This window comes from Vidua macroura, chromosome 9 (assembly GCF_024509145.1).
Source record: "Vidua macroura isolate BioBank_ID:100142 chromosome 9, ASM2450914v1, whole genome shotgun sequence".
In the NCBI taxonomy this organism is placed as follows: Eukaryota; Metazoa; Chordata; class Aves; order Passeriformes; family Viduidae; genus Vidua; species Vidua macroura.
In genome coordinates, this window is record NC_071579.1 from 3383082 (window position 1) to 3409851 (window position 26770).

The 26770-nt window shown below is 59.2% G+C and overlaps 2 protein-coding genes across 2 annotated transcripts; both read right to left on the reverse strand.

Moving 5' to 3' along the window:
• Nucleotides 1–645: 645 nt before the first annotated feature.
• On the reverse strand, nt 646–10834 carry LHX4 (LIM homeobox 4). The gene is made up of 6 exons (XM_053985171.1): nt 10756–10834; nt 5333–5504; nt 2110–2312; nt 1776–1930; nt 1134–1305; nt 646–1043 (listed from the first exon to the last, which is right to left on the reverse strand). Exons 1-6 carry the CDS (start codon nt 10829–10831, stop codon nt 646–648), a joined length of 1176 nt encoding a protein of 391 aa, XP_053841146.1. The 5' UTR covers nt 10832–10834.
• A 5290-nt stretch (nt 10835–16124) lies between these two features.
• Nucleotides 16125–26618, reverse strand: QSOX1 (quiescin sulfhydryl oxidase 1). Its single transcript, XM_053985540.1, has 12 exons — nt 26310–26618; nt 24067–24167; nt 22709–22757; nt 22428–22530; nt 21549–21639; nt 21185–21330; nt 20584–20721; nt 20335–20464; nt 18431–18553; nt 18177–18321; nt 17758–17937; nt 16125–17397 (listed from the first exon to the last, which is right to left on the reverse strand). Exons 1-12 carry the CDS (start codon nt 26575–26577, stop codon nt 16670–16672), a joined length of 2202 nt encoding a protein of 733 aa, XP_053841515.1. The 5' UTR covers nt 26578–26618; the 3' UTR covers nt 16125–16669.
• Between the last annotated feature and the right edge of the window lie 152 nt (nt 26619–26770).

The window sequence follows — 26770 nt, forward strand, 5'->3', positions numbered from 1 at the left end:
AGTGGGCATCCCGGGCTGGAGGCAATGTTTTAAAATTCCTTCCCCTCGCGTGACCATGGTACAAAGCAGTGACGCTCCTGCATGCCCAGGGATAAATCACGGCCGCTAGGCCAGGAGCAGGCAGGATCGCCCCGGGGCAGCGGAGCAATGGCCCTGCCCGGACGTGTCGCCGGCAAAATAAACCCTTCTACAATATAGATTTCTCTTTCTGCGGAGGCTCCGGGCAGCGCCGAGCTGCGTTTCAACACCATATCGAAAAATAACTCTTAAGAATAGCAGCGGTGCTCGGCAGGGGGTGCAGGGCTGGCGCGGGTGCCGGAGGGACTCTGCCACCCCTGATTGTTCTTCTTTCCCTCCCGCCGGCCCCGCCGAGCCGGGTCCCCGCCGTCCCCAGCGCAGTGCCGGGCTCCCCGCCGTGCGTCCCGTGCGCCGCCGCCTCTCTTGTGCTTACACCCAAAGGCATCCGTGCCCCCCACCCGAGCACAGCCACCCCAGCCACCGCCTGTGCTGTCCCCCCTCCCTCCAGCCCTCCAGGGCCAATTCCCATGGGATCTCCTGGAAAGGTCAACCGCCGGCGGGTGCCCTCAGTGCTGCGCTTGCGGGCCGGGGGGAGCGCGGGGGGCCGGGGCGGGGGGCGAGCAGCTCTTAGAAAGGGGGGTGATCCATGTCGTCCAGCCAGGAGGCCGGGCTGGTGGGAAAGTCTGGGTACCCGACGCTGCTCCCCGTGGAGATGTCGGAGGTGGGCCCCCCCCCGGCCATGGCCCGCAGCGTCTGACTCACCCCCTGCGCCCCGTGGGCCACCAGCCCCAGGCTGCCGTCCACGGCGTAGTCCAGCCCGTTGAGCAAGGGCGGGTGGGCCGGCAGGGACGAGATGGAGGACGGCGACTGCGGGAGGCCGTAGGGGCTGCCGTCCCGCAAGTCCTGGTACGTCTGTCCCGTGCCCTCCACGGAGAAGCCGCCGTTCAGCAACTGTCCGCCCGCCACGTCCCCCACGGAGCCGTAAACCCGGTTGTTGTGGCCGAGCTCGGAGAGGATCTGGTCTTCTGCCGGGGACAGGAGGGAGAGCAGAGGCGGGGGGTCAGCGCCGGGGGCAGCCCCGCGGCCCCCCGGCCCCGCTCGGGCGCCGCGCTCACCGCGGAAGCTGAGCTCGCTATCGCTGACGCCGCAGTCCTCGGCCGAGCTCTCCTTCTCCAGCTTCCCTCCCCCGCGGCTCCGCTTCACGCTCTTGTAGAACTGCCCCCAGCGATGCCGCCCCGCGTCCTTCTTCAGCCGCTTCTCCTTGGCCCGCCGGTTCTGGAACCACACCTGGAAGGGGCAATGGGGACATCGGTGGCACCGCGGCACCCCCGCCACCCTGGCAGTCCTGCATGGCAGCACCCCTGTGATCCAGCACCCATGAAACCCAGTGCTCCAGCATCCTGGCACCCCTTACATCCCAGCACTCCTACAGCCATCCCAGCACCCCTACAGCCATCCCAGCACCCCTACAGCCATCCACTCCTACATCCCAGCATGCCAGCACCCTGGCACACCAGCATCCTGGTATGACAACACCTACACCCCCATGCAACTCAGCATCCCTAAACCCTGCAAACCTGCATGCCAACACTCCGACCCCCAGCTCCCACACCTCCATGCAATCCAGCAGTCCATCATCCCTGCAGCCCAGCTTCCAGGCACCCACATCACCCCAGTACCCCTGTGATCTCTGCATCCCCTAAAACCCAGCCCCCCAGAGGGACCCCTGCATCGCCCTTCTCTTGAGGCAGCCTCACCTGCACGACCCTCATGTCAAGCCCCGTCTCGGAGGAGAGCTGCTCCCGCACGTGGCGGGCGGGCTTGGGGGAGTTTTTGTAGGCATTCTTCAGCGTTTCCAGCTGCTTGGCCGTGATCGTGGTCCGGGGTCGCTTCGCGCCCGCCTCGGAGTCATCTGCAAGCGAAGGAGCCGGTACCAGCCCCGAGCAGCAGCACACGCCACGGGGGAATATCTCCCCGAAAGCGCTGCCCCAGAGCCCGCAGCGGCACCTTCCCGCAGGTAGCCCGGCGGGTACAGAGCCACGGCCGCCCCCGTGCGTGCTGTGCCCCTCGCAGCCTCTTCGGGGTGCCTACCGTTCTGCTTGGCAGTCTCGTAGTCCTCCTTGCAGACCAGCCGCCCGTCCTCCATCAGGTAGAACTCGTCGCCCGTGGCCAGCTGCCGGCTGCAGATGATGCAGGCGAAGCAGTGCAGGTGGTACACGAAGTCCTGGGCTTTGCGGACCACCTGGGTTGGGGGGATGCCCTGCTGGCACGCCGTGCATTTGGTCCCGAAACGCCTGCGAGGAGAAGCGGGCGACCCTGAGCCCCCCGGCGAGGTGGGGTTTGCCGGGATGGGGGGCAGCAGCCGGGGCAGAGTTTAAACCAGCAATCAACCTTATTATGCATGACACTTCACACGGCGGGGGTTTATCTTCCTCAGAGTGAGAGACCGGCCTAATGGAGCCGAGGAAGGTTTGATTTTAATGATTCTTTTAACTAATGCTTATAGGCTGCCTGATATTTCCCCTGCAAGGACAGTACATATTTCATCCACATTAATACTAAATAAATTAATTACGCCGCCCCGCTGGCATGATGAATCCCAGATTAATGCAGAATGATGGGGCTCTTACACCATAACGATGGCCTGACAGGGGCGTGGGGTGGGCTGGTGTGGGGCACGAGCAAAGCTGCCAGCACGGCTGCAGGGAGTGTGCAAGGGACACAGGAGAAGTGTGGCAGCAGCATGCAAGGTGGGGGTGAAAATGGAAAAAGAAGTGTGGAAGGAAGCATGCTGCAAGGAGTGTGGGAGCAGCGTGGAAGAAATGTGCAAGGATGGTACAAGAACGCTGCAGGGAGAGTGGAAGATTCATGCAGTAAATGCAAAAGGAGCGTGCAAGTATGGTGCAGAAAGTGTGCAAGAGGAGAATTCACTGAATTAAGGGTGACAGGTGCCATGAGGAGGAAGCCAAAAGTAAGTGGATGTTCCACCGGTGATTTTGGCAACAGATGTTGTGGGACTGAGCTGGGGCAGATCCCCACCTCCCACTGGCACCAAAGGGCTCTGCGAGGTCTCCCCCACTCCCCAGAGCAGCCCTACACACCCCAGAGCACCACAGAGCCTCCTGGTGACGCAGCAGCCCAGGTGACAAAGCCGTCAGAATAAATCTGCCTGTGTCTGCTTTGAAGGCACAGGAGCACCCAATCCCTTTGGCCCCAGCCCCGAGGCTGCGGGGATAGGCAGTGACATTCGAGTGCCCAGGGTGTGCAGCCACTCCAGGCACCTCTGGCTGTCCCCTGAGACCTGAACATCCCCTAGTCGTGCAAAGTCACCCTCAAGCCCCATGATTGCTCATCCCCTCCAGAAATCCAGGTCACAGCAACCAAAGCTGGGTCTCTGAGACTGTCCCTGAGCCACGCAGCTGTCACCCGGGGATGGGTGGCAGGTACTGGGCATGAGTGGTGCCAGCATGATTTTGGGGTGTTGGAAGCACAAGGCGAGAAGGAAAAACCTGGTTTGTCTCATTTTCTGGACTTGTATCCTAAAGGGAGAGTCCCTGGACATCTGCTGCGGAGACCTCAGCTCTCCTGGAGTCAGATAGAAGGGAAGGTGGGAGAGGAAGGGAGAAAGTGGGAGAGGGGTGAAGAGGAGATGGACAAGAGAGAGGGAGGGAGGGAGGGGTGAAGGAATGATAGAATGGAGGATAAAGGAAGGGATGCAGGGAGGGTGGGAATGGAGGGGAAGAGGAAGGAGGGTGGGAATGGAGGGAAGGAGGAAGGCAGGCGTGAGAGAGGGATAGGATAAACAGAGGATGCTTTTCTGCTCTCAAGGCTGAGCTGGTGCCCACTCTGCAGCCCCCATCCACTGCCCATTCACCCCCTCTCACAGATCACTGTAAAAGCCATTTTAACAACTGTCCCGACACCCCGGGGTGCTTCCACATCATCTGGGGACACAGGACGCGGGACAGAGCCAAGGACCAAGAACTGCAATTCGGGGGAAAGAAAAAAAAAGACAAAAAAATTAAAAATCGATCTGATCCTTTCCAAAGCAGCTCCTGCATTGCCAAGTGCCTCTGAAGTTGGGCTGAAATCCTCACGTCCCCTGCAGGTTCCCCACCCCGAGATCAATGAGCGGTTATGGAAAGGTGAGGTGCGAGCGCCGAGCTGCTATTGATTTGCACCAAATAATCCAAGCAGGACCTCATCTGAGAAAGTCGCTGATCTTTCAACTCCAATTAACATTGATTACCCGCACCTTTTGGGCGACTATTTAAATGACTCAGAGATTAATAGGCTGGAAAATATCAGAAGTGAAGTGTTATTACCCAGGCTGGAGTGGCCGCTTTGACCGTCTCCGGGAAGGAGAAATCCGAGCTGCATCTTTGGTCCTGATGCCTGATGAGAATCTAGGAGAGCCTGGGGATGGGAAGGCCGGGAAGTCCTGTCTAGGGACTAATGGTAATGGCTTTAGGATTGTGGTGAGGGGTGGTGGGGACAGCCCGTGTGGCTGGTCCGGAGTGGGAGATGATGGCACGAGGAGGTGGCTTCAGTCCCCGAGGGGCAGCAGCTGCTGCATCCAAGCAGTGAAAGGCATCCCTCGGCCAGGGTCCAACCCCTCTGCTTCACGGTATTCAGTCCCAGCAAAAAACCTTCTCTATCCCTTGGGAAAACTCCCAAATTTCACCGGCAGCCAGGGACCAGAGCATCCTAAAGGCAAAGTCCATTTTTAATGGGGAACGGGTTGTCCTGTCTCGTGGGAGCAGGGAAATGCAAAGGCTGGGGCATCGCACAGCTTAGAGGCAGCTGCCAAGGCAATCAAATGAGGTTTCCACACTAATGGGAGCAAAAAAGGATTAAGAAAAAAAAAAAAAAAAAAAAAAAAAAAAAAAAAAAAAAAAAAAAAAAAAGAAGAAGAAAGAAAGAGATAAAAGGTGAAGGGAGAGAAACGGCATCAGCAAATCCCGAGGAGGCGAGGGAGGCACTCGGGAGGAAGAGGCAGCGCTGTGGGTGCCTTGCGCGGGTTTCTCCTGCCCTCTAGCTCCGAGCGGAGCCGGGGCCACCGGAACCGCCGCAGGATGTCACCCGGGGGACCTGAACACCAGCACAGGGGAGGGACAGGAGCACCGGGGAGATTTGGAGCTTCCCCACGGTTAAATCCCAACAAGCAGCATCCATTTGGCAGCAGTTGCAAAGCACCGACATCCCCTTTATTTCCACAACAACAAGGCGTAGGAAGATTTTGGAGAAATTATGCTTAAAATTCGGCTGTGCGCTCTCTCCGCGGGCAGGGAGGCGCTGCTTTGGGGGTACTCACTTGAAGAAATCCTCCTTGCAGTAGACGCTGCCGGCCCGGGAGAAGCAGCGGTCGGCCAGCTGCATCTGGCAGTCGGCGCACTTGAGGCAGGAGCTGTGCCAGTGCCGGTCCAGCACCTTGAGGATGAACTTGTCCAGGATGTGCTGGTTGCAGCCGGCGCACTGGGGAATCTCTGCCCGGGGGGGAGAGGATGGAGAAAAGAGCACCGTCAGCCACCGCAACCCCCTCGGGGCTCCCAAAACCCTGCCCTGCCGCGCGCTGCGGTTTTTGGAGATGCCACCCCTCAACTCCCCGGTGTCCCGGCACATCTCCCTCTGCAAACCTTGGCCAAAAGCCGCCGGGACAGCCAAGCCACGGCTGCACTCGGACAAACACACGCGCGGTGCTTTCCCTTCCTGCACCCCGTTTTTCAGGCCGTGTCCTGCTCTCTGCCACGCGTTTTCCCTGCCTGCCTCTCCTTCCCTCTGGAATGGCACAACCACCAAGCAGGGACACCGCTTGTTGACCCCCACTGACTCACACATATGGAAATAGATGGATTTGGGAAAAAAAAAAAAAAAGAAAAAGGAGAAAGGTTTTTAAAGAAAAAAATATTAAAACAAACAAACAAAACACCAAGGGGAAAAAAAAGGAAATTTTTTAAAAGCAAGAAAGATTTTAAAAATGAAACAATATATTAAAAAATACAAAAAAAGGAAAAATATTAAGAAGAAGGAAAATTATGAAAAATGATTTTAAAAAAAAAGGAAAAAGGTATAGAATGAAAAAGTTTTTTTAAAAGGAAAAAAGATAAGAAATAGACAAAAAGCGAGGAAGATAAAAAGGGAAAAGATTTTTTAAAAGGAAAAATATTTAAGAAGGAAAAATTCACAAGAAGGAAAAATGTTGTGTTTTTTTTTTTTTAAGAAAAAGGAAGGAAAGATTCCAAAACAAAACAGGAAAAATGAGAAAATAAAGCAGAAAAAAAAAAAAGGCAAAAAGAGGAGAAACAAAAAAACGTGAGAGAAGAGAGGAAAGGAATGGTACAAGGGAGGAAAAGAAAAAAAGGAAAAGGGGGTACAGGAAGAGAAAGGGGACGGGAAACAAAAGAGGGGAGAAAGGGAAAGAAAGAGGAAGGAAAGTAAGAAAAGGAGGGGAAAGAGAAAATAAGGGAGGGGGGGAAGAGGAACGAACGGGCAAAGGAGGAAAGAAAGAGGAGGGGGAAGGAGGAAAAGAGCACAGGAAAATCTCATCATGTTACAACCTCAAACAACATTATTTCAAGATCCTCTGGGGTCCTGCCACGTCCCTCACGGGAAAGCAGCTGATTCCATCCCTGCCCAGGGTGGACAGTTCCACTCCCAGCGCCCCTCAGACCACGGCTACTGCTGCCGTTCAAGCCTCTGTCGCATTAACCGCACAATAAGTTAAAAAATAATAGTTCTACGGCTTCTAGAGGTCCCTCTATCCCTTCTTGTTTTGGGAACACCTGGACGCTTCGCTCTCCTCTCTCCAGCACCGCGGCACCAGCCACGTTTTCCACGCTGGGTTTTTTAAACGCGTTTGAGAGCAGCGCGAACGCCGCTGGCACCGGCGGTGGCACCAGCGCAGCACCGGCCCCAGGAAATCCTTCTCGGCCGTTTCATAAACGCGTGTGCATCTTCAGGAAACACGTTTTGTGTCTAAATGATTATTTATGTAAACACGTGTGTATTTACATTCACCCTCCTGCACTCTCACAACCCAACAAAGAGCTTTCCCCTTCCTAAAAGCAGCGACGCAGCTCAATTTCAACAAGAAAACAACTGCAGCCGAGAATACGATATCTCCCTTCAAATTTCCAAAGAAAACTACTTTATTTTAAGAGGAGACCGATTTTCCTTCCAATTTCGCTGTAGGTGCACAGCACCAACCCCACGCACAGGTGCCTGTGTGTGCAATGATGCCTGTGCACACACACGGGGATGAAAATAATAATAAAATAATAATACCAACAATAACAAAAGGGGGAACTGCCAGGGGAACCAGGAGATGTCCCTCTGGTTTGCAGGGAGAAAATATCTCAAATTCAAGCCCTGCACCCCGCTTTGTGCTTTGCCACAGAGGTAGCTGCCTCCCTGCCTCGCATTTATTGCGCTCGTTTTACCTGAATTATTTTATAGAACAGGAATAAAGTTAATGGGTACAATTGGTACGTCAGGAACGAGGCGCTCCCAGGCTGTCTTTGCCCACCAGCATTCCCTGTTTGTGCGCACAGGGTGGTTTGGATGGTCCTCGGGGGGGACACAGCCGCGGGGTCACCCCTCTCCGCCCGGGGACCACCCCGGCGGTGCAGCGACCTCGGTGCCAGCCTCTCGCCGGGGGAGGGGGGAGGTTTGGGGGTCCCCCCTGCCCCGGGGCGATGTGCCCGGGAGGGGACCGCACATGAGCACCCCGGGCGGGATTTGGCCGTATCCCATGCAAGGCCGTGGGCAGATCCGCAATCCCCCGCCTTCCCGCGGACCCTCCCATGCACGGGGACCCGAGCGATGGCCTGGCCCCCGCCGCTGCCGTGATTTATTAGCGGCGGGTCCATCTTCCCATTCCCCCCTCCCCGCCTCTCTCCCCGACGGGAAAAAAATTAAAGAAATATCGATTGAAACCAAACAAACTGGCCGGTGGCCTCAGTAATCCCTCAGCCCGCAAAAGCCCCTCTGAAAGGGAGCGGGGGGAGATGCGGGGGGGATGCGCTCCCCGCCGGGCACCGCGGGGCACAAACACCCCCGGCTTTGGGGCTGCGTTCGGCTGCCGCTCGGGAAAGGAATGGAGCCCGCGGATGCTGCGGAATGGGTGTCCGGGAGTGCGGGGGGAAAAGCGGAGCACAAAGGCGGCCCGGGCCGCCGGTACCGGAGCCTGCACCGAGCCCAAGGAAAGCACCGGTCCGGGGATTCCTTCAAAAGTCTTGCTGCGGAGAGGAAACCTCATTCCCTCACATGCAGAAGCCTTCCAAATCATTCCTCTGCTGCGGGCAAACGACTTTCTCGGCGGCGATTAATCACTCCCCCTGCTCCAGCCCCTTGGCCAGAGCCTGCCGGCAGTCGGGCACTGTTCCCGCAGGCTTGGCGCAAGTTTTGACTCCGGTGAGATTTGCAAAACAATATTCATAAATAATAGTCGGAATTTTATTTTTAACAGTCCCGTCTGCAAGGCTAAGCAAGGCATGTCGGGGAGGGGTGGTGGGGGGAGAGGCTGCTCGGCTCCCCAAAATCCTGCAGAAAAACATGCTGTAGGACACAGCCGCTGCTAAAATAACGAGGCTGGTGGCTAAAGGGAGAGGAAAAACTATGATTTAATAGTGATTAAAAATTAAAATGTCACGGATTTTCCTTTCACACACGATGAAACATCGAGGTGCTGCTGGGGGTTGAGGGGAGACTCTGGCTCCTTCTTGGGAAGGGGTTCCCTGCCCAGGGACAATTTCCTTTGGCTCGAAGGGGGCTGCGTTTTGTGTCAGTGAGGCAGGATCAGGCCCCAGATCTATCACGACATGAAAGCAGGTGGCTGGGAGCTGGCAGGGCTCAGGCTGGGGCAGCGGGAAAACCACAAAAGGATGATTTCCAGCAGCCCAGCCTCATCTATTTTCTTTCTGCCATTTTTTTTTTTTTTTTTGCGCAAAAATAAGCATAATAATAAGTATTATTATTAATAGCATTAATAGAGATACAAATAGCAATATTTGTTTCAATAATAATAATAATAGTAATAATAATAGTAATAATAATAGTAATAATAATAATAATAATATCTCGTTGGATTCTTTCCTGTTAATTCTTGATATCTATCAGTCAGTACAGGAATGACAATATCATGGGCAAGGGAGTTTGGTGGCCCCGAGGAGGGCCAGATCAGGGAGTTATTCTGGGCCAATGCTGCTCCACGGTAGTTTGGGCACCTCATTTTTTTTCCTAAATCGAGGGATTCCGAGGCCATAGAAGTGACCCAGCGACCCGGAACCGGCGGCGTGACTCGGGATATGGTGGTGGGACAGACCCTACGTGTCCCCGTCCCTGTCCCTGCACCGGGTCTGTGCTCCTGACCGCGATTTTTCTTCCCCTCTGCTGCGGTGAAATTGGTTAAACGGGCCCTCCTGTTCAACCCTTCCGCAGCTCGGCAAAGGGACCGAACCGGGGGATAACGGCGACAGGTCCACCGAAGAGCCGCGGGAAAAGAGGCACCACCGAAAAACCCTGGGAAAACGAATCCCAGCCGCCCGGGGGACCGGGGCCCCGTGCGGGGCAGGGAACGGCGCGGGGGCTCCGCGGGGCAGCGGCCGGAGGTGCGGGAAACCTGTCCCGGAGCGGACACCCCCGTACCCCCCGTGTCCCCCGACGTGCGGCCGGACCCCGGGCGGGCTGTCCCGCACCTCGGGCCCGTCTCGCCCCTCCTCCGCCACCGCCCGAGGTCCCTCCCCTCAACTTTCGCGGCGCCGCTGGGGGGGGGGGGGGGGGGGTGGGGGCGAGCATCGCCTTCTTGGCCCCGGTGGGGTCCCCCCATTCTGGGAGCGCGGCGACGCCCCCGTCTCGGGAACGGTTTGCAAACGGGAAGAAACAATAATAATAAAAATAACAACGATAATAACAACAGCAGCAACACCCGCGCAGGTGGCCGCCCGCGGAGGCCCTCCCCGCCTGCCCGCACAGCCCAGGGCGCACCGGGGCACGGCCGTCCCCCACCATTCATAGGGGGCATCCGTAGTGCCCACGGGATGGCCCCGCGCGGGGCTCGACCCTCTAAGGGGCTGACAGCCCCTGTGGCTCACTCACAGCTCGGGTCCAGCATCCCCCCTCGGGGTGCACCATCCCCAGCGGGCTCCATCCACCCGTGCGTGTACCCCCACGGGCACGCTACCTGTGGCTGCAGGGCTACAGACACGCACGTCATTTTTGGGTAGCCGCGGGTGCGGCGGCATCGCTCCGGGGGCCGCGCGGCGCCCAGCCGGGCTCGCCATCCCGGTACCGCGCACGCACGGCCCTGGGCCCCTTCCCACCGCCGCCGCTCGCCGCCTGTCGCGATAAACGATATAAGCGCGGTGTCGTGCGCTGCGGGTCGGCGACGCGCGGAGGCGGGCGGGGGCCGGGGCCGTACACACACACACACTCACACACACTAACACACTCGAATTCACGCTCACACACGCACAACCGGAGCCTCGCCGTCCTCCCCGTCCGGGCCGGGCCCGCATCGCTCCGCTGCCCGCCCGCCCTGGGGCACCGCTCTCCCTTCCGCACCCTCCGCATTTTCTCGCCCGTGCACGGCGCTACACGCTGGGGGAAATAAACGGAAAGTGCAGAACCGGGAGCGAACGGGAGCGGAGGCACCTGCCCACCCGCAGGGCGCTGCCCCGCCGGCCCGGGGCCGCCTTTGCGGCAGGGAGCGAAGGAGGGAGAAGAGAAAAGCGTCCTTACGTTGCACCGGCACACCGAGGATCTCGGGAAGCCCCTTGACAGCCCCTTCGGCAGCGAGCGCAGAGCTTTGCATCATTTTATTGGCCCGGGGGGTGGCGGAGGGGAGAGAAGAGGGGCGGGAGAGCCGCGGCCCGGGCCGGCGGAGCCCGGCGGCGGGAGGTGCCGTGTCCCGGTGCCGTGTCCCGGTGCCGGTGCCGGTGCCCGCCGGTGCCGCCCGCCTCCCATTCATTCCCCTGCGGGGAGCGCGCCTGACGTCACCGCCCGCAGGGGGGCGGGGGCGGGGCGGGCCCCCATAGCCAATCAGCGCCCGCTCCGCGCCGCCGGGGGCGGGACCTGGGGCGGGGAGGTGGGGCTTGTGCGGCGGGGGCGGGGCCTGCGGGGAAGGGACGGGGCCGGGGCCGGCGGTGCCTCTGGGGACAGAGAGGGACTAGCCCAAGGCCGCGGGCGGGCTCCGCTCTCGGGGCTCAAGGATCTTCTCCTGCTCCATGGAAGGCGCTGGCTTCGGGCACAGCCGCAGCCCTGTCCCTCCTGCCGCTGGGAATGGAGTCTTAGCCAAGGGCCTCTTCCCCGACTCCCGAGGACAGCGGCACATCCCGCACCAACATGAGCTTTGCCCAGCGGCTGTCACCCCGCCGTGGCATGCTCTGCTTCCACAGGGCGCTGTAACACATCCCTGGGCATCCATCCCAATGGTGCCTCCCCAGAGACACACCTGGGCACGGACAGAGCCAGCCCAACTCGGCGGTGCTGCAGCGTGCCCAGCCTGACAGCCGTGGTGGCACAAGGGTGGCAATGCTGAAGTCACAGGGCAAAGGGTTCGGTGTGGCTACGGCTTCCATGAGGATCCCCGTGGAGCTCTGCTGAGGGAAAACCCAGAGACAACGCAGCCCCCGCCACTGATGTGGCTGTACCTGGCAGCCAAGGACTGAGCAAGGAAACTCACCGAAATGGAGCTGAAGTTAGGGTGGGTGCCCCCAGCATCACCCTTCCCGATGCTCAGCGTGTCACCAGCTCGGGGACACTGGTACCAAAGAGCCCTGATGTGCTGGGCCATCCCGCTCTGCTTAGAGAGCAGGGTGAGGCTCCCGAGGTGGCACACTGCAGCTTCTGGCGGGTGAGGGAGGATGCTCACCCAGCCAAGAGCATGGCCACCCTCAGCTCAGGCATGGTGTTCCCATGCCAAGCCTTCGTTTCCACACTGTTAGGAAGATGATTTTCCCACCTGAAAAAACCTGAAACCCTGCTCCACCAGGAAATGTGCACATGGGACAAGCCAGCAACTGGGAAAAAAAATGCGTAAAAATAAAAGTAATAAAACCTAATAAATGTATTAAGACTGATGGTTCCTCAGGAAAAAAAACTGAGGTTTTTCTATGAGATGCTGGGGTTTGACCCCCTCAAAGCTCCATTTTTACCAGCAAACCCCCGTCCTCCTCATATGGCAGCTCTGTGCAGAGACCGGTGTGCACTCATACAGGAGTGAGCTCAACCCTGCAGTTCACCGAACTCCAAAATCTGCTTCCCATCAGCGGGAGGTGAATCCCAACCCCTCCCGTCCCACCCCGTCCCATCCCCTAAATCACGCTGCAGCTCTTAAGTGCATTAAGCACCGCCAGACCCCCATCGCCCCCGGCCACCTGCGCTCCGCAGCCCCTTGGGGCAGGGGCCACCGTGCCCCCCCAGTCCCCAGCCAGCCAGAGCGGGGCTCCCAACACGCAGAAAGGCAGGTCCCTAAGGCAGATTTACGGGAGAAGTTTAGCCGGACGCGCGGACAGACGGACAGACGGACACTGCCCCATCGTCGCCCTGTCCTGCTGCTTTGCATTTCCAACCTATTTCCCTAATTATTTCACCGCTGCTGGGAGTCACCGCGGTCTCCCAGCTCTCTGGCACGCTCTGATTTATCTCTCAGCCGGGATAACAGCTCCCTCCACCCCCTTCTCCTCGGGGAATTCAATTTTCATTCATTTTTCTGCTTTGCCAGATTGATCCAGCCCCCTCAGCCCTGTTCTGGATCACTCATGGAAGTGGTGAGCGAGCGGGCAAAGGGAGCCACACAGCACCGAGCCTTCACTTTGGGGAAGCTGGGGGCGGGGGGAGGGAGTCGGGGGGCTGCCACCACCTAAAAAAACACCCCACCAGCATCTTCCTGTGCTCGCTCACACATCTTCCCAGCAGCGCCTTCATCCCTTCCTCTCCTGGTAGCATGGCTTTGTTCCCCTCCATCCTTCCTGCTGTCCATCTGTTCTTTATGTTGGTGGGGATCTTTTGGTCTCTTTAGGGATTTTTTAGATCACTTTGGGCTTTTTGGTCTCTTTTGAGTTTGTTTTTCCCATCTCACAGGAAGGAGAGGCTGGTTGAGATGGACATGAGGTGCTTGCCCAGCAAATCCTCTCTGTGCCACCCAAAATGCTGCTGGGTCCTGGTGGTGCCCAGAGAGGGGGGTTATATGTGGTGGGTGTGAAGTGTTTCCCCTCCAGGTTTTCTCCTCCTCCCAGAGCTAAATCAGAGCTAAGGCTCATGGTGAGCAGCCTGCAGAAGGGTGAATGTTGATTTTCATCAGGTTGCATTTCTGGGGCACTTTTGGGGGGCTCTGGCCCCGCACAGATGCCCTGCTCCTTCCTTGGCATTGCCTGGAGCCCTCTGGCCCTGCAGCCAGAGGACGACATGAGCAGCATGAGGTGATAATGCAAAACCCACAGACGAGCAGGGATGCTGCTCCCACACCTTCCCTGCTGGGATTCATCGTTAGTAAAATGCAGGTAAATCCCAGAGCCTGTGACAAAACACAGAGCCAGCCTCCCTTTGTGTCCCCCAGCCCTGGGCACATTGGAATTAGGGTTGGCTTGGACACTATGGCACTGAGGGAGACATCAGTGCATTGTCCCCTGATGCAACAAGGGGGTTTCTAGGCAGGATTGGGGGGAAATGGAAAGGAATATAAGGAAATATAAGGAAAACTGGAAACTATAAGGTCCTGACTCATGCCTGGGGGCTGCCAGTGCAGCTCTGTCCCAGACAGCAAACCCCAAACAGCTTTGGAGGTGCCAGGGAGCTGAGGCTTTGTGCCACTCACGCAGCGAGTTTGCCAGGTGTCAGCCCAGCTCCGAGTCCCCTCATGTGAAAAAACCAGCTCCTCCAGACCAAAGTGGGGACATCCTTGCAAGTCCAAAGCTGCCACAGCCACCTTTTGGCATGAAGCCACCTCCCCTCTGGGCAGCATCGGCCGTAGCACCCCGAGCTCCACCACCCCCCAGATAGATAATTCTATCTGAATTATCCCAATAATTTCCCCCTCCGACTTACATCCCTACTGCAGGACCGGCCTGGAGCGAGGACAAGTACATCGAGAGCCGGGTACTCACCAGCAGCCAGGGAAAGCCTCTCCCCTTGCAGGCAGGGGCGTTGCTAATTGTAATTGAAAATTAATCGGCGCTCAGCGAACCCCCGGTGATTTTATGGCTGCAGCGCGTGTGGAGACGGGATGCCGGTGGAGAAAGGCTCTTCCCTGTGAAGAGCAGGGAAAGGGAAGACGGGCAAGGCTGGAAGGAGTGAGCACTGAAGGGGTGGGAAGGTGGCTGGCTGTGCGGGGGGCTGGCCACCGGCCTCGAGGAAAATTAAATTGCACTTGAGGGTAAATTGTATTAGGGAATAGCGGCCGCCTCGCGCCAGCCTGCGGCCATTTGGGTAATTAGCCCCAGGGACCCCCAGGCTCGTGGCAGTGCCGGGACGGGGTGACCCCATCAGGGAGGGCATCTCGGGGGCTTGGGCTGCGTCCCCAGGACAGCCCGTGCCACCGGTGAGTGTGGCCACAGCAGTTTGCTGCTCCCGCTCTGCAGGGCTGAGGGGGGACCCGTCCCCAAGTCATCCCGAGAGGGGACAGCGTGGGGGACACTCCGAGCCCTGCAGCAGCCCCTTTGTGCCCTGCACTGGGGCTCCCCACGTGTTGGAGGGGGACACCCCGGTGCCACAGGTCGGGAGAGCCGGGGCCGGGAGGATTGGGGCTCCACCAAACAGGATTACGGAAAGTCTATTTACTAGACTCTCTTTTTCCTGCGCGCACAGCAGCTTTAGGCTGCGGGCCTGGCGGGGATGCTAATCTGGGCATCCCGTTAACCCCCTTCCGGCAGCGCCCACCTCCCCAGCCCTAATCCCCCTCTCCCTCCACCTGCTGCACCCCCTGCCCACCCCACCGGCATGTTTTGGGGCTGAGGTGACCACGGGCAGCCCCACATCGCAATACCCTCGGTCCCACACAGGGGAGCAGATGGCGGGGGGGGGGAGGTTATTGATGTTGGGGTTGAACCCCCCCAGGGAAATCAAGGAGAAGGAGGCAGCAGGGCTGCAGCGATGAGACCTTCCCCATCCATCACCCGGCGGTGGGCAGGGCCGGTACCGGCTCAGGGGAGCCAGCCCCGCTCCGTGCTGGGACGAGGCCCCGAGCACCCGCTCAAGGGACATGGCCAAGGACGAGTGGGCAGAGGCGGCAGGACAAGGGTGCCAGCCCCACAACACCTGGAGGCGTGACCACGCACAACCACTAAAGGAAAGACAGAGGGAGACAATATATTTCACGGGCAGGTGAGGGAGGAAGGGCTGGGGGAGCCAGAGCTCCCGGAGCCAGGGCAGCGGCGGAGCTGAGCACCCTCCTCCCCATCCCGCCAGCCCTCACCTCCCACCTGGGCAAAGTGAAGATATCAAGAAAAAGGCTCCAAATCGGATTGACACCCCCCCTCCCCCTTAATAAAGTTTATTATCAGCCGGGCTCTAATCCTTTTAAATCCCCCACGCGGGGGGATGGGTTAGGATTAGGGGAGGGCAGCGTAATCCCAATGAATTTGTTACAGGGGGATTTAGACAGCACTGGGAGAGCAGATGGCCCCTGCCCTGGCTCTGGAAAACAACCATTTTCCTTAATGATTCCTAACAAGGATAAAAGGGCAGAGAGAATCGGGGACAGGCGCAGGGGGCCCACACCCATGAAGACCTGGTCCCCAGGGATGCTGCCATGACCGGACCACGGGCCTGGTCAGCACTGAACTACAGCTCCACAGCTCATGCCAACTTTTTTTCCAGCAGCTTCCTGACCCCCACATACTTCTTCTGCCTCCCCCTGCTCAAGGAGAAAGCAGGAGCCATCCAGCCCTGGGGATGTACCAGCTGTACAGGGGGCAGCTGCCCAGAGGTGCATCATCCCCAAGCAAAAGGCAGGAGAAAACATACAACAATAGTTAAAAATATTGAAAGGATTTTTAAACCAAGTGCTGTTTCCGGGGTGGGGTGGAGGCAGGAGCAGGGACATCAGGAATGGGGCGTGGTAGTCCAGCATGCCCACGTGGCAGGGACCAGCCAACACAGCAGGGCAGGCATCGGCAAAAATAATTTATTCCACTAAGACAAGCAGAGAACAAACAACAGCATGGGGAGGGGACGAGGAACGATGGGGAGGCCCCGGGCCACATCTCAAAGAGGGGGGACATAAAATGCATCTGAACCCATGACTACTGCCCCCACCCAACAGTGTGTCCTTTCTCAGGGGCTAAACCTGCATCCTCCTGGCCCCACTAGTGGTTGGACCCCAACAGGCTACTCTCCAGCACAGCACTGGGCTTCCCAGTTTGAAACCAGCCCAGTGCCAGGGAGCTTCTGAGAGCAGCTGGGTGCCAAAACACAAACCACTGTTCATGTCCCAGCTTCCACAAGCCCAAAAACATAGCACTGTGAATTGAAAGGGGGATGCTCTGACAGCTCCCTTCCACCCCCTACCCCCAGTGAGGCAACTGTCTTGAGCAGGGCAGCTGCTGAGGGGGACGTGCCAGACCCCTGCCCGCTCTGGGACAAAACGCTGTCCCAGGGGCGTCGTGCCCCAGCAGCTCACCCACCCTAGGAAGACCCCCGGGCCCCTCAACCCCTCTCAGGCCATGGGGAAGCCAGGGCGGCCTTTCCGTGCACGGGTGCGGAGGCGGAAGAAGGTGTACATGCCCAGGAGGCACATGGAGGAGAGGAAGTAGAGGGCCACGCAGAGGCTGATGTCCAGACGGGAGAAGCCCAATCCGAGCACCCGCAGCCAGGGGCTCCTCTGCAGGCCCTTGCCAACCTCCTCCTCGTCCCGGAGCAGGACACCGGGGGCACGCCGGCGCTCCCTGCCCGCCGCAGCACCGCGGGGCAGGGCGATGGTGTCCCGCTTGCTGATGCGGCGGCGCCGGCCTGCGGCTGCTCGCAGTGCCTGGCTCTTGAAGTGCTGCTCACTGAAGGAATCCAGGTCCACGATGTCCTCGCCCCCCTCCCGCAGCTTGGGGTTCAGCCGCACGATGCTGGGGCGCCGCGGCTCAGGGGAGCCTGGGTGCCCCGGGACTCTCACCTCTCCCTCTGTCTCCTTTTCCTCCTCTTCTCCTCTCCCCCTCTCCTCTCGCGGGCCCTCTGTGCCCAGCCTGGTGCCGGTCCCTCCCCTGGCCACGGGGATGGGGTCAGGCTCGGCATAGTCCATGTAGATGTTGGCCGGGGAGAAGTGTGCCTTGAGGAAGGTGACCACAGCTGGCTCCTCCCAGGCATGGACCCCCCGCTCTTCCTTGTGGCACTGGGGACACAAGTCCGGCGGAGGCCACTGCAGCTTGGGGAACTTGGGGTCCTCCGTGTCACCTCCTGCAGGGACCAGAGCCAGCGAGGGGGTTAGAGGGGACATGTGATGCACCCTCCCCCCACCACTCTATCAACACCATGTAGAGTCCAGCAGCTGGGGATGGGGACATTTGGAGGAGCCTCCTCGGGAGGAGGGGTCCTCTGAGGGGAAACAGCAGCTTTGGGAAGCTCCCTGTAAGGAGCATGTAAGATCCAACTGTATCTCCGGGGCAGTCTGATGCCACCTGACCAACTGCTGTCCCCTGGGACAGGGGACAATAACAATGGGATGTCCCCACTGCTACACCCTGCAGCCATTTGCCAGACCCATCCAGGAGGAGGGATGTTCTTCCACCTTACTTCCCAGGTGGCAGCCCCCCTTACCCGCCAGGCGAGCGTTGACCTCGTTGTGGTGGGACCAGAGCCAGAGGACGGCCTCCTCCCTGCTGGCCACCCTGTCCATGGACTTGGCCGCCATGGCCTCAAAGTGCTCGGCGCACTCCTGGCAGCCGAAGAAGTGCCGGACGTAGCAGCGCATGGTGCTCAGCACCTCCAGGGGTAACTCTGGGGGAGGCAGAGCACAGGGGTGAGTCTGGACCCCCCTGTGCCACCACCACAGTCCCATGGCTGAGGTAGCAATCCCACACCCCAGCTCTCTCTCTTGTCCCCCATGGGAACTGCCCCTGGATGAGATGAAGGAGGGGGGGAACAAGCCTTTGTCCACATGCAGCATCCCTACCCATGCCAGAGCTCAGCTGGACATTCCCTCCCTGAGCCCCTGATGCCCCCAGGGACACCAGTACCTTTGTCAGGGCCGTTCTGGGCAGCCTGGACAGTCAGCAGGTGGAAGATGGTCCAGAGCCCACAGGGGTAGCCACGGAAGTGGCGTTCACTGCCCTGGCAGCCCACCCAGGTCACATTGGTGGGGAGCACCGAGGGGTGGGAGGCCTGGTGGACAGATGGACATGGTGTGATGGGGCTGGCAGGCAGTGCCAGCTGGGGGGCAAGAGGCAGGGGTAAGGAGAGCAGAGGCTGGGGGTCCCCATGGGCATCTTACATGTCTGTTATTCTTCATGGCCTCCTTCAAAACTGTGCGGGGCAGCTCGGGCTCTGTCCAGTTCCTCAGCCAGGCATCCAGGGTCTGCAGGTAGGTCTGCACGCAGGGGCGCCCTGGGAAGTACTGTAGAGGTGGGGAGAGGGGTGAGAAAACAGATTTCATCCAGGGCAGCCCACAGGCACCCCTGGCTCACCAGCACAGGCACTGGGCAGCACCAGCACCCTCTGTGCTGGAGAGCAGTGCGGTCCTGGTAAGGTTTTGGTACCTATCTCTGAGGGGCTGGGGGCTGCAGCTTGTCCCCCCCACACCGGGTGGCAAGTCCCCTGCATGCATGTTCAGGCTCCAAACCCCAGCCCCAACTGAGGGAGGCAAAAAGCCACTTTGTCCATAAGTCTGGCAAAGCCGATTAGCAGCTGCACTTTAAAACCACTCCTGGGAGAGAAGCAGCCTGGCAGCCCGTGCCACCAACAGACAGACAGAGGGACCGACCTGTGGGGAGGAGGGGACACCAGCACACAGGAGAAGTGATGGAGAAGCAAAAAGGAGGATGAGTTTGCTGAGTCTGAGCTGTTCTTCCTCCCAGGCCCAGGGGGAATCACATGAAAAGACCCAAATTTGCAGGGGAATTATCAGTGACCTGACCATTGTGATGCAAACAGTGTCCCCCCAACTATTTGGGCAGAAGGTTCCTGCCTCCAGGAACCACTTTTTCCCCCGTTAGGACTCTTCCCCCTCTCCTTTCCTTTAATACCTCTTGGGAACGCAAGAGTTAAGGCTGGGACCTGCTGGCTGAGCTCCCCCAGGCTGAGCCCTGGGCTGGCAATCCTGGGGATGCTGCTCCGTCCTGTGGATGAGCAGGGCAATGACAGTGCTGGCTCAGTGTCCCCAGGGAAGCACCAGCACCCACCACCCACTGCCACAGCTCATTGAGGGGAAGGTTTGCAGGAAGAATTAAAAATTGATCAAATAAAACCACACTTATACCCATGGGCAGGGAGCTGGTGCCACAGGGATTTATTTCCCTATCTCTGTAGTTCACATTAAAGAGAGGGCAAGCAGAGGCAAGCAGAGGAGCCACATTAAGGTCTGAGGACTTCAGGCACATGTCTGGAGCTCCTTCCTGGGGGAGAGCAGATGGGGGTGGGAGCAGGAGGTGTTTTGCACATCAGTGAGGGCCAAGCAAAGTCCAAACTGAGCATGCAACCCTGAGTGACAAAGGAGGGAGCAAAGAAGGAGGGCACAGCCCCAGTCTGCCAAGTAGCCTGGGCTGTGACAGGGATTGGGATGGAGACAGGGCTCCTGCAGGCCCAGTGGAGAAAACAGCCAAATGCAGCAGGACTCCATCACAGCAGGAAATTAAACTGCCCTGCTTGCGCTGGCTCAAAGCTCTCAGTCACTTCAGCTGTGCCAGGCCCAACATAGAAGAAAAAAGGAGACCTTAAATTAGACTTGTCTGGAGCCTGACTCAGAGTGGGAGTTCCTTTCCTGGACTATCATCAAAGGACCCTGCAGAGATTGGCTCCTTGAGCTGAGCATCCATATCAGAGCGACAAACCCCCATGACCATCTCTGACACCCCAGCAGGTGACAGCCTCTCTTCTGAAAAGACCTCCTGCCTTGACACCTCCTACAAGTGATCCCACTGCCACCAAAGCTGGCAACACACATCTCGTTTGAAACACTCCAGCACCCCCTCTTAGCTCCCACTGGGACTCTGGGCTGAGTTTGGAGATCCATGGGGACTGCCATGGGATACACTGGGCACCAGGACACAGGGCCCACGCCAGACTGCCATGCTTCACTGCCCCTGAGTGCTAGGACACAGTGGCCCGCGCTGTTTGCATTTCAGAAACAGACAAATGGAGGCACAGGCAGTTCCTCTCCTAACACCCAGGGCTCCTCACCTTCACCAGCGTGGCCACGTAGCACTTGAAGGCGGCCAGCTGTGCTCCCGACAGCAAGGAGGCACGGGCAGCCTCCACCCGCAGTGAGTAGTGCAGCGCGGACTCCAGGTCGGCCATGTACAGCTTGGAGCTGGGGAGGGCAGCGCAACACGGCTCCATCAGCCCGCTAATCCTCACCCCAGGGCTTTTCCCAGGCCCCAGCCCCTCGCCCGCCCGGCCCGGCCTGCCCAGCAGGGGGAGGGGTCTGACCGGTCGGCTCGCAGAGGGTGTGACACGCCGTCCGTGTCGTTGAGGGTGCTGGCCGTGGCGTTCAGCTTGTAGGAGCCGCGGGTGATGCCCGTGAGCGTGCGCAGGTAGTAGGTGTAGAAGGAGCGCGCCTCTATGTGCCTGCCAGGGAAGAGAAGCCCTAAGTCCCTCATCCCTCCCAAACCTGACCCCAAGGAAGGAAGCCAAGGAGATGAAGGCTTAGCTAAGTGGGTAGCTCAGGCCTGGGGAGGGAGCATGGGGTGCTCCATACTCTCCACCTGCCTCAGCAGTGGGTAGCCCTACACGCACCCTAGAGCAGAGCCGAGCCCCAGGAAGCCATATCATGCCGCCTCCAGGCAGATGTGGGAAGAGAATGGCTCAGTCACAATGATTTTCCCTTCTTCCAACTCCAGCCAGGGCTGGCAGCGCAGTTCAGTGCCCACCAGCAACCTCCCACCAGCCTCCTCTACTCAGCCGATCTCATTCCTAATGCACCTTCCCACAAGTACAAAGGAGCACAGGGAGATGGGGCACAAGGCTGCCACCCCAGCAGCATCCCCAGAGCCACCCCAGCAGCATCCCTAGAGCCGTGCCCCACACTCACACAGGCAGGCGGGAGAAGGAGCCATTGCGGAAGAGCAGGTATCCAGAGGGGAAGGAGGTGACACCAAACTTCTGCACGAGCTCCTCCTCGCTGCTCAGCACCCTCCTCACTGCAATGTTCTCGTACTGCAGCATGTCCAGGGCCACCTGCAAGCCCCAGGGTCAGATGGGAGGGCAGAGGGATTCCCCAGCCTCACCAGGGAGGCAGCAGAGCTGTTCAGTGCCCTGTGGAACATCTGGCACTGGCTAAGCTGGGTGCAAGCTGGGCAGGGAGGCTTCCTGGCAAGAGCTGCCCTGCCACAGGCACCCAGGAGTTATCAGGCACCAGAGACAGAGAAATGGGGGATAAATGCAGCTGTACCCACCTCTCTGCCCACGAAGGAGTTGCTCTTCTCAAAGATGAGTGCCAAGTACTGGTCCTTGTTCCTCTGGAAGAAGGTGAGAACCTCCTCAGCGCTGCAAGAGACAGGAGGATGGCAGCAGGTGCCTCGGCATCAGCAGGATGCTCTGCCCTCCCCCTCACAAGGAGCTCCAGCCTTGCCCACTGGGATTTGGCAGGGAATGTTGGTGCAGGATCAGCCCCACTGAGCAGGCAACTCCTCCTGCTGAAGTTTCCAGCCTAATTTTCTGCTCTGGTTCACCGGCTTTGAGAAAACCCACTGGGCTTGGCCAAGGAGGTAGAAAACAAAGCACAGGCAGGGCAGGGCAGGAGGGAGCTGCATGCTGGTCCAGGGGTAAAAAACAGCAATGAACTTGAACCAGGGCTGGTTTTTTTTTTTTTGGTTGTTTTTTTTTTTTTTTTTTAAATCTAAGACACAGAGGCACCAGAGTACCTGAGGCATGTGCCTGGCTCAACCATTGCTCTGGGAAATTCAAAGGCTCCTTCTCAGGACAATGCAGCAACTGCCTGCATGCAGCAAGGACTACTCAGATACCAACAAAATCCCTTTTCAGGACAGGAAAAAGCTTCTAATACAACCTCACCCAGCATGGTATGACACTGCCACGGCCCAAAGAATTTGGGGCCCAGGAATTGCATGCTCTAAGTAAGGCTGATGAGCAGGTTCATTAGGAGATGCGACAACATGGTCCATCTCCTCTGGGCCATGGAAACAGCTGGCCAGGTCATCTTCCTGGGACGTGGGTGATGCAGTAGCTGCTCCTTGCTAATTTTGGGCTCAGGATTTCCCCAGAAAGCTGCTCCCCATGGGACAGAGGCCATCCCAGCCCTCTGCTGCCCCTACCTTGCTGGCTCCAGTGGAGGACAGGCAGGTGGCCAGGCATCCTGGCTCTGCTCAAGGTTGGTGATGATGGCGTGGCGCAGGTCCTCAACAGTGGCACTGGGATCTGCAGGGGGACAGGACACCAAGAGGTCAGTCCTGGGAAAGCCAATCCCAGGGAAGCTGCCAAGGGAAGCTGCTTGGAGCTGCCCCCCAGAGCTCCCTGATATTGCAGTGTATGGGAGGTGTGGGCAGCAGGGCCATTCACACCCAGGGTAGAAAACCCCATGGCCCTGAATACTCACTGGTAATCCTTATCCCATCCTCTGGCTTCTTGCTAAAAGCTCTGAAGAACTGAAAGGGGAAAAAACACAAGGGGAAACTGGAGCGAGTGGAGTGGGACAGGAAGCAATGCAACCCAGCAGGCTGAGGCTCCTTGTAGACCAGCTCAGCCTCAGTTTCCCCACAACACTGCAGCATGCTAACTGACATCAGCCAGCACAGAGGGAGCTCCCAGCCATGTCCCCATCTTTTGGGGCATCCCCAGAGGGGAGGGATACAGGTATGGACTGGGAGCCATGTCCAGCCAAGGGCTGAGCACTGGCAGGCAGTGGAGCAGGTGTCTCCAGGGGTCCCAGGGAGGCAGCTGGAACCTTCCCAGTCCTGCAAACCAGTCTCCCTACTCCAGAGCTCTGAGAAAATAGGAAAAAGGGGGTTTTCCCACTCCTGGCCTCCCACAATGGCTCCAGTACCCAGGGCAGAGCCAGAGCAGCAGCACCAGGTTGCATCAGCCAGGTGTTTGCTTTGCAGGCTGGGCTGGGAGCTGGGACTGTTTGCAAAAGGTGCTCAGCAGGGACACAGGATGTGAAGCAAGTGATGCCTTGGCACGGCCACATCAGCACTCGTCCCTGCCCCAGGAGACGTTTCCATCAGTGTTCCAGGGCAGTGGGTACTTGGTGAGACCCCAGGGCAGGGCTGGGGCCAAGCCAACCTGCCTGAAAAGCCCCAAATCTGACCTCACCTGGAGCTGAGCCTGTAAGCTGGGACTGAGGGCATGTCTGATAAAACCCTCATCCCTGCCCATTCCATCTCAAGGCAATCCTGGTTTTTAACTGCTGGTTGTGGCACCTGGAGTACTTTGGCTTCACTGCTTGTGTTGGAGCAAGGCTCCGTTTGCAGCGGGAAGCTCTGCAGAGCAGTGTGTTGACACAGCTAAAGGGCTGGGCACAGGCCCAGGAGGAGGGATGGCTCCTTCCCAGCCACCACAGGAGGCTCCCAGGAGCTGCAACCTCCCGCAGCATCCCTGTGCCCTCCTCCAAAACCTGTGCCTGAAACCTTTCTCTGCCCTCAAAACAGCCTTTCTTAAATGTTTCCAACTCAGAATTCAGTCTCCCTCATCCTAAGAGAGATCCAGCCCCTATGTTTCACCACAAAACAACATTTTGGCTTTCCCCCCTCCTTGTTGCTCCATCACTAAGCAGTTGCACCGGCTGCAGCCAGGACACGACTTTGTTTTGGGGAAGGGTGAAACAGCTTCAGTCTGCAAAGCCCCAGGGGGAGTATTTTGGTGCAATACCCCTGTCAATCAGATTGAGCAAGAGAGAAGAGGCCAGAAGGGAAAGCACAGTGAAGCCCAGCCAGTAGCCAGCACACGCAGTCTCACCTTCATGGTGGGGAAGCCAGTTATCCCGAAATCAGAGCACACTTGTTGGTTGTCCTCGTCGGCGCAGTCGATGGCTGCCAGGATAACTGCAGGCCTCCACTCTGTGGGGACAGAGGATGAGGTCGGCACAGTTCAGCACCCCCACGGCCCCAAAAACTGCCCTCCTCCCGTGAGTGCTTGCAGAGACAGGAGAGATCCAGTGGCAGATCCCAAAACCACTGCTTGCTCCTCGCAGGACAGTGACTGATGGTTTGCAAGCCTGAACACCAGGGCTGTGCTCTGTACTGGTGTGTGGTGCCCTACTTTCCGGGCAGCAGGAACACAGGGAAAGTCGTGTGAGGCGGGAGCCGGCTTTGCACGCCCTGCTCTGCCAGAGCACAGGCAGCTCTACCCAACACTGCCTGCCTGGCTGGTTCTGCCTGTCCAGCCTCTGCCCAGCTCCCGGGAAGAGGACACCAGGAGAAGGGGAGGGATGGCTAGCCACAGCTCGGGGAGAGCAAGGAACACAGGCTCCAGCTTGTCTCACCCCAGACCAAGGGCATAGCTGATAACCAAGAGGGAACAACCCAAAACCAGCAGCCAGGCCAGGGCACTGCAGCAGAGCCTGCCCAGGTTCTGAGCATCCACTCCCCATTTGTGACTCCCCAGTGAAGACCAGCATGCCCCTGGGGTAAAACAGATGAACAAAAGGGGGCATGGAAGTATTTTAAGCAGCAGCCTCTGAAAAACAGCAGGAAAATGGAGAATAAAGCTCTAAAACGTTTTTTTTTTTCAGTGTAAAGGACACAAGCTGGAGAACGCCCTGCCTTATCCTTAGAATGTGACAGGGAGGGACATGGTGCTGGCATGCAGATGGAGCCCATGTGGGCCTAGGCAGGAGCATGCTGGAGGCAGGGACACAGTGTCCCGTGTCTCAGGTGATGGGACAGGTGAGCTGTTTCCCACTGCCCTGGCACTCGTGGCACAGGAGGGCTGGTGACGAGCCCTGCTGCAGGGAGCCAGGCAAGCTCCTATACTCATCTCCATGTGGTGTCTGCAAGTCACCCTAGCATCCTCCCCATCCAGCCCACTCCTACAAAAATCCACCCGTGGGAATGGCAGCGAGGATGCTGAGCAGCACGGGGGTGGCTTCCCCGTCCCACCTCCACGGGCACACCATCCACACTCCGGCCTTTGGAGCAGGGAGCCCTGGGGGAGCCTTCTTTTGGAGAGGGGCCAGGAGAGCCGGCATTGCTCCGCGGGGCCCGGGCACGCACCCCATTCCTCACATCCTGCCCGCTGGGGAGCTCTGACGGCATCCCCAGGGAGGGACGGCATCCCCTCGGAGGGACGGGATGCCCGGCCGGCCCCCTGACTCATGCGGCAGCCACCGCGCTGTATCAATTAGTGCAATAACAGGGAGAAGCCGCGCGCACCCCGGGATGCCGGGGGAGGCAGGATGAGTCCCGGCAGGACAAGGGGCCCAGCAGCGGGGTGTGCGGGTCCCCGGGCGGGGCTGGCACCGGCCAGGCCGGGCATCAAGGTCAAAGCCGGGAACAAACCAGCTGGGATCAGTGCCCAGCAACCTGCCGTCCCTATCCCTGCAGGCACCGGGACGAGCGGGGCTGAGGGAAAGCGTGGGGGGCAGCGGAACCCCCATGCCTGGGGCAGGCTCAGCCTGAGCTTCTCCCTGCCAAAGGGGGTCCAGGGATGCCGCTAAGCCAGGCCTGGGTATCGAGGGTGGGAAACCTGGACACCGGCAGGGAGCTGGGCCTTCCCACCCGGCTGACGTTCCAGGAGGCTGGAGCTGGGCCGCAGGGGGATCCTGGGGAGCCGACAGAGGGGAGGGCAGAGCGGATTGAGGGACGGCGATGGGAAGGACACAGGATACAGGGATGCTCACGGGAACGAGGATGCAGAGCCCGGGATGCAGGGAGGATTTAAGAGTGCGGGCGGAGAGGAGGAGGACGACGGGGCAAGGACGCAGGAGGGATTGCAGGATGCTCTCAGTCTTGGGGGAAGCGGGGACCCCCCCCCCCCCCGCCCTGCGCAGGGGCACAGGGAGGAGGATTTAGGGGTGCTGGGATGAACAGAGATGAGGTGAACAGAGGCGCAGGGGCAGAGACACTGGGTGCTGACGGAAGAGGACGGAGACAGGGATAAGGGGTGGGGGGTAACAAGGTCAAGGGCACAGGGAGGGATCGGGGAGCCGATGGGGCGGGCGGGGATGAGGAGAAGGGGGGCCAGCGCGGCCGGGGACTCACCGCGGATGTCGTGGGCAAGGGCCCGCCATGTGGGCGCGAAGTGGATGCAGTGCCCGCACCAGGAGGCGAAGAATTCGACGGCCCAGGCGCTGCTGGAGCCCAGCAGCCGCCCCTCCGCCCCCGGCCCCAGCAGCTCCAGGGGGTCAGATGCCGAGTAGAGGCGGCCGGGCCGCGCCGCGGGCACCCGGAGCAGCAGGAACAGCAGCAGGAGCGGCGGGAGAGCCGCTGGCCCCCCGCGGCCCCCGGCCCGCGCCCGCCGCCGCCACATCGCCCGCCAGGCCGGCCAGCACCGCCCGGAGCCGCCTTTAGCGCCCCGGAGCCGCCCGTAGCACCGCCCCCGGGGCGGGGCCGGGGCGGGGATCCCCCTCACCGGGCCCGGCACAAACGGCCGCCCACAGCCCCCGCCGCACGGTAGGCCTCCAGCCCCCCTCGGCGCACCACACCATGGGGAGGAGCCAAAC

What these genes read in the sequence shown, in the direction of transcription:
- QSOX1 (XM_053985540.1), bottom strand. Translation starts at nt 26,577, where the DNA reads ATGTGGCGGCGGCGGGCGCGGGCCGGGGGCCGCGGGGGGCCAGCGGCT. An exon ending in CTGGCTTCCCCACCATGAAG is followed by an intron (nt 22,758 to 24,066) that starts GTGAGACTGCGT and finishes TTCCCCTTTCAG; the next exon opens with TTCTTCAGAGCTTTTAGCAA. An exon ending in ACGTGGCCACGCTGGTGAAG is followed by an intron (nt 18,554 to 20,334) that starts GTGAGGAGCCCT and finishes CCACCTCTACAG; the next exon opens with TACTTCCCAGGGCGCCCCTG.
- LHX4 (XM_053985171.1), bottom strand. Translation starts at nt 10,831, where the DNA reads ATGATGCAAAGCTCTGCGCTCGCTGCCGAAGGGGCTGTCAAGGGGCTT. An exon ending in TGCAAGGAGGATTTCTTCAA is followed by an intron (nt 2,313 to 5,332) that starts GTGAGTACCCCC and finishes TTCTCCTCGCAG; the next exon opens with GCGTTTCGGGACCAAATGCA. An exon ending in CGAGACTGCCAAGCAGAACG is followed by an intron (nt 1,931 to 2,109) that starts GTAGGCACCCCG and finishes CTTCGCTTGCAG; the next exon opens with ATGACTCCGAGGCGGGCGCG.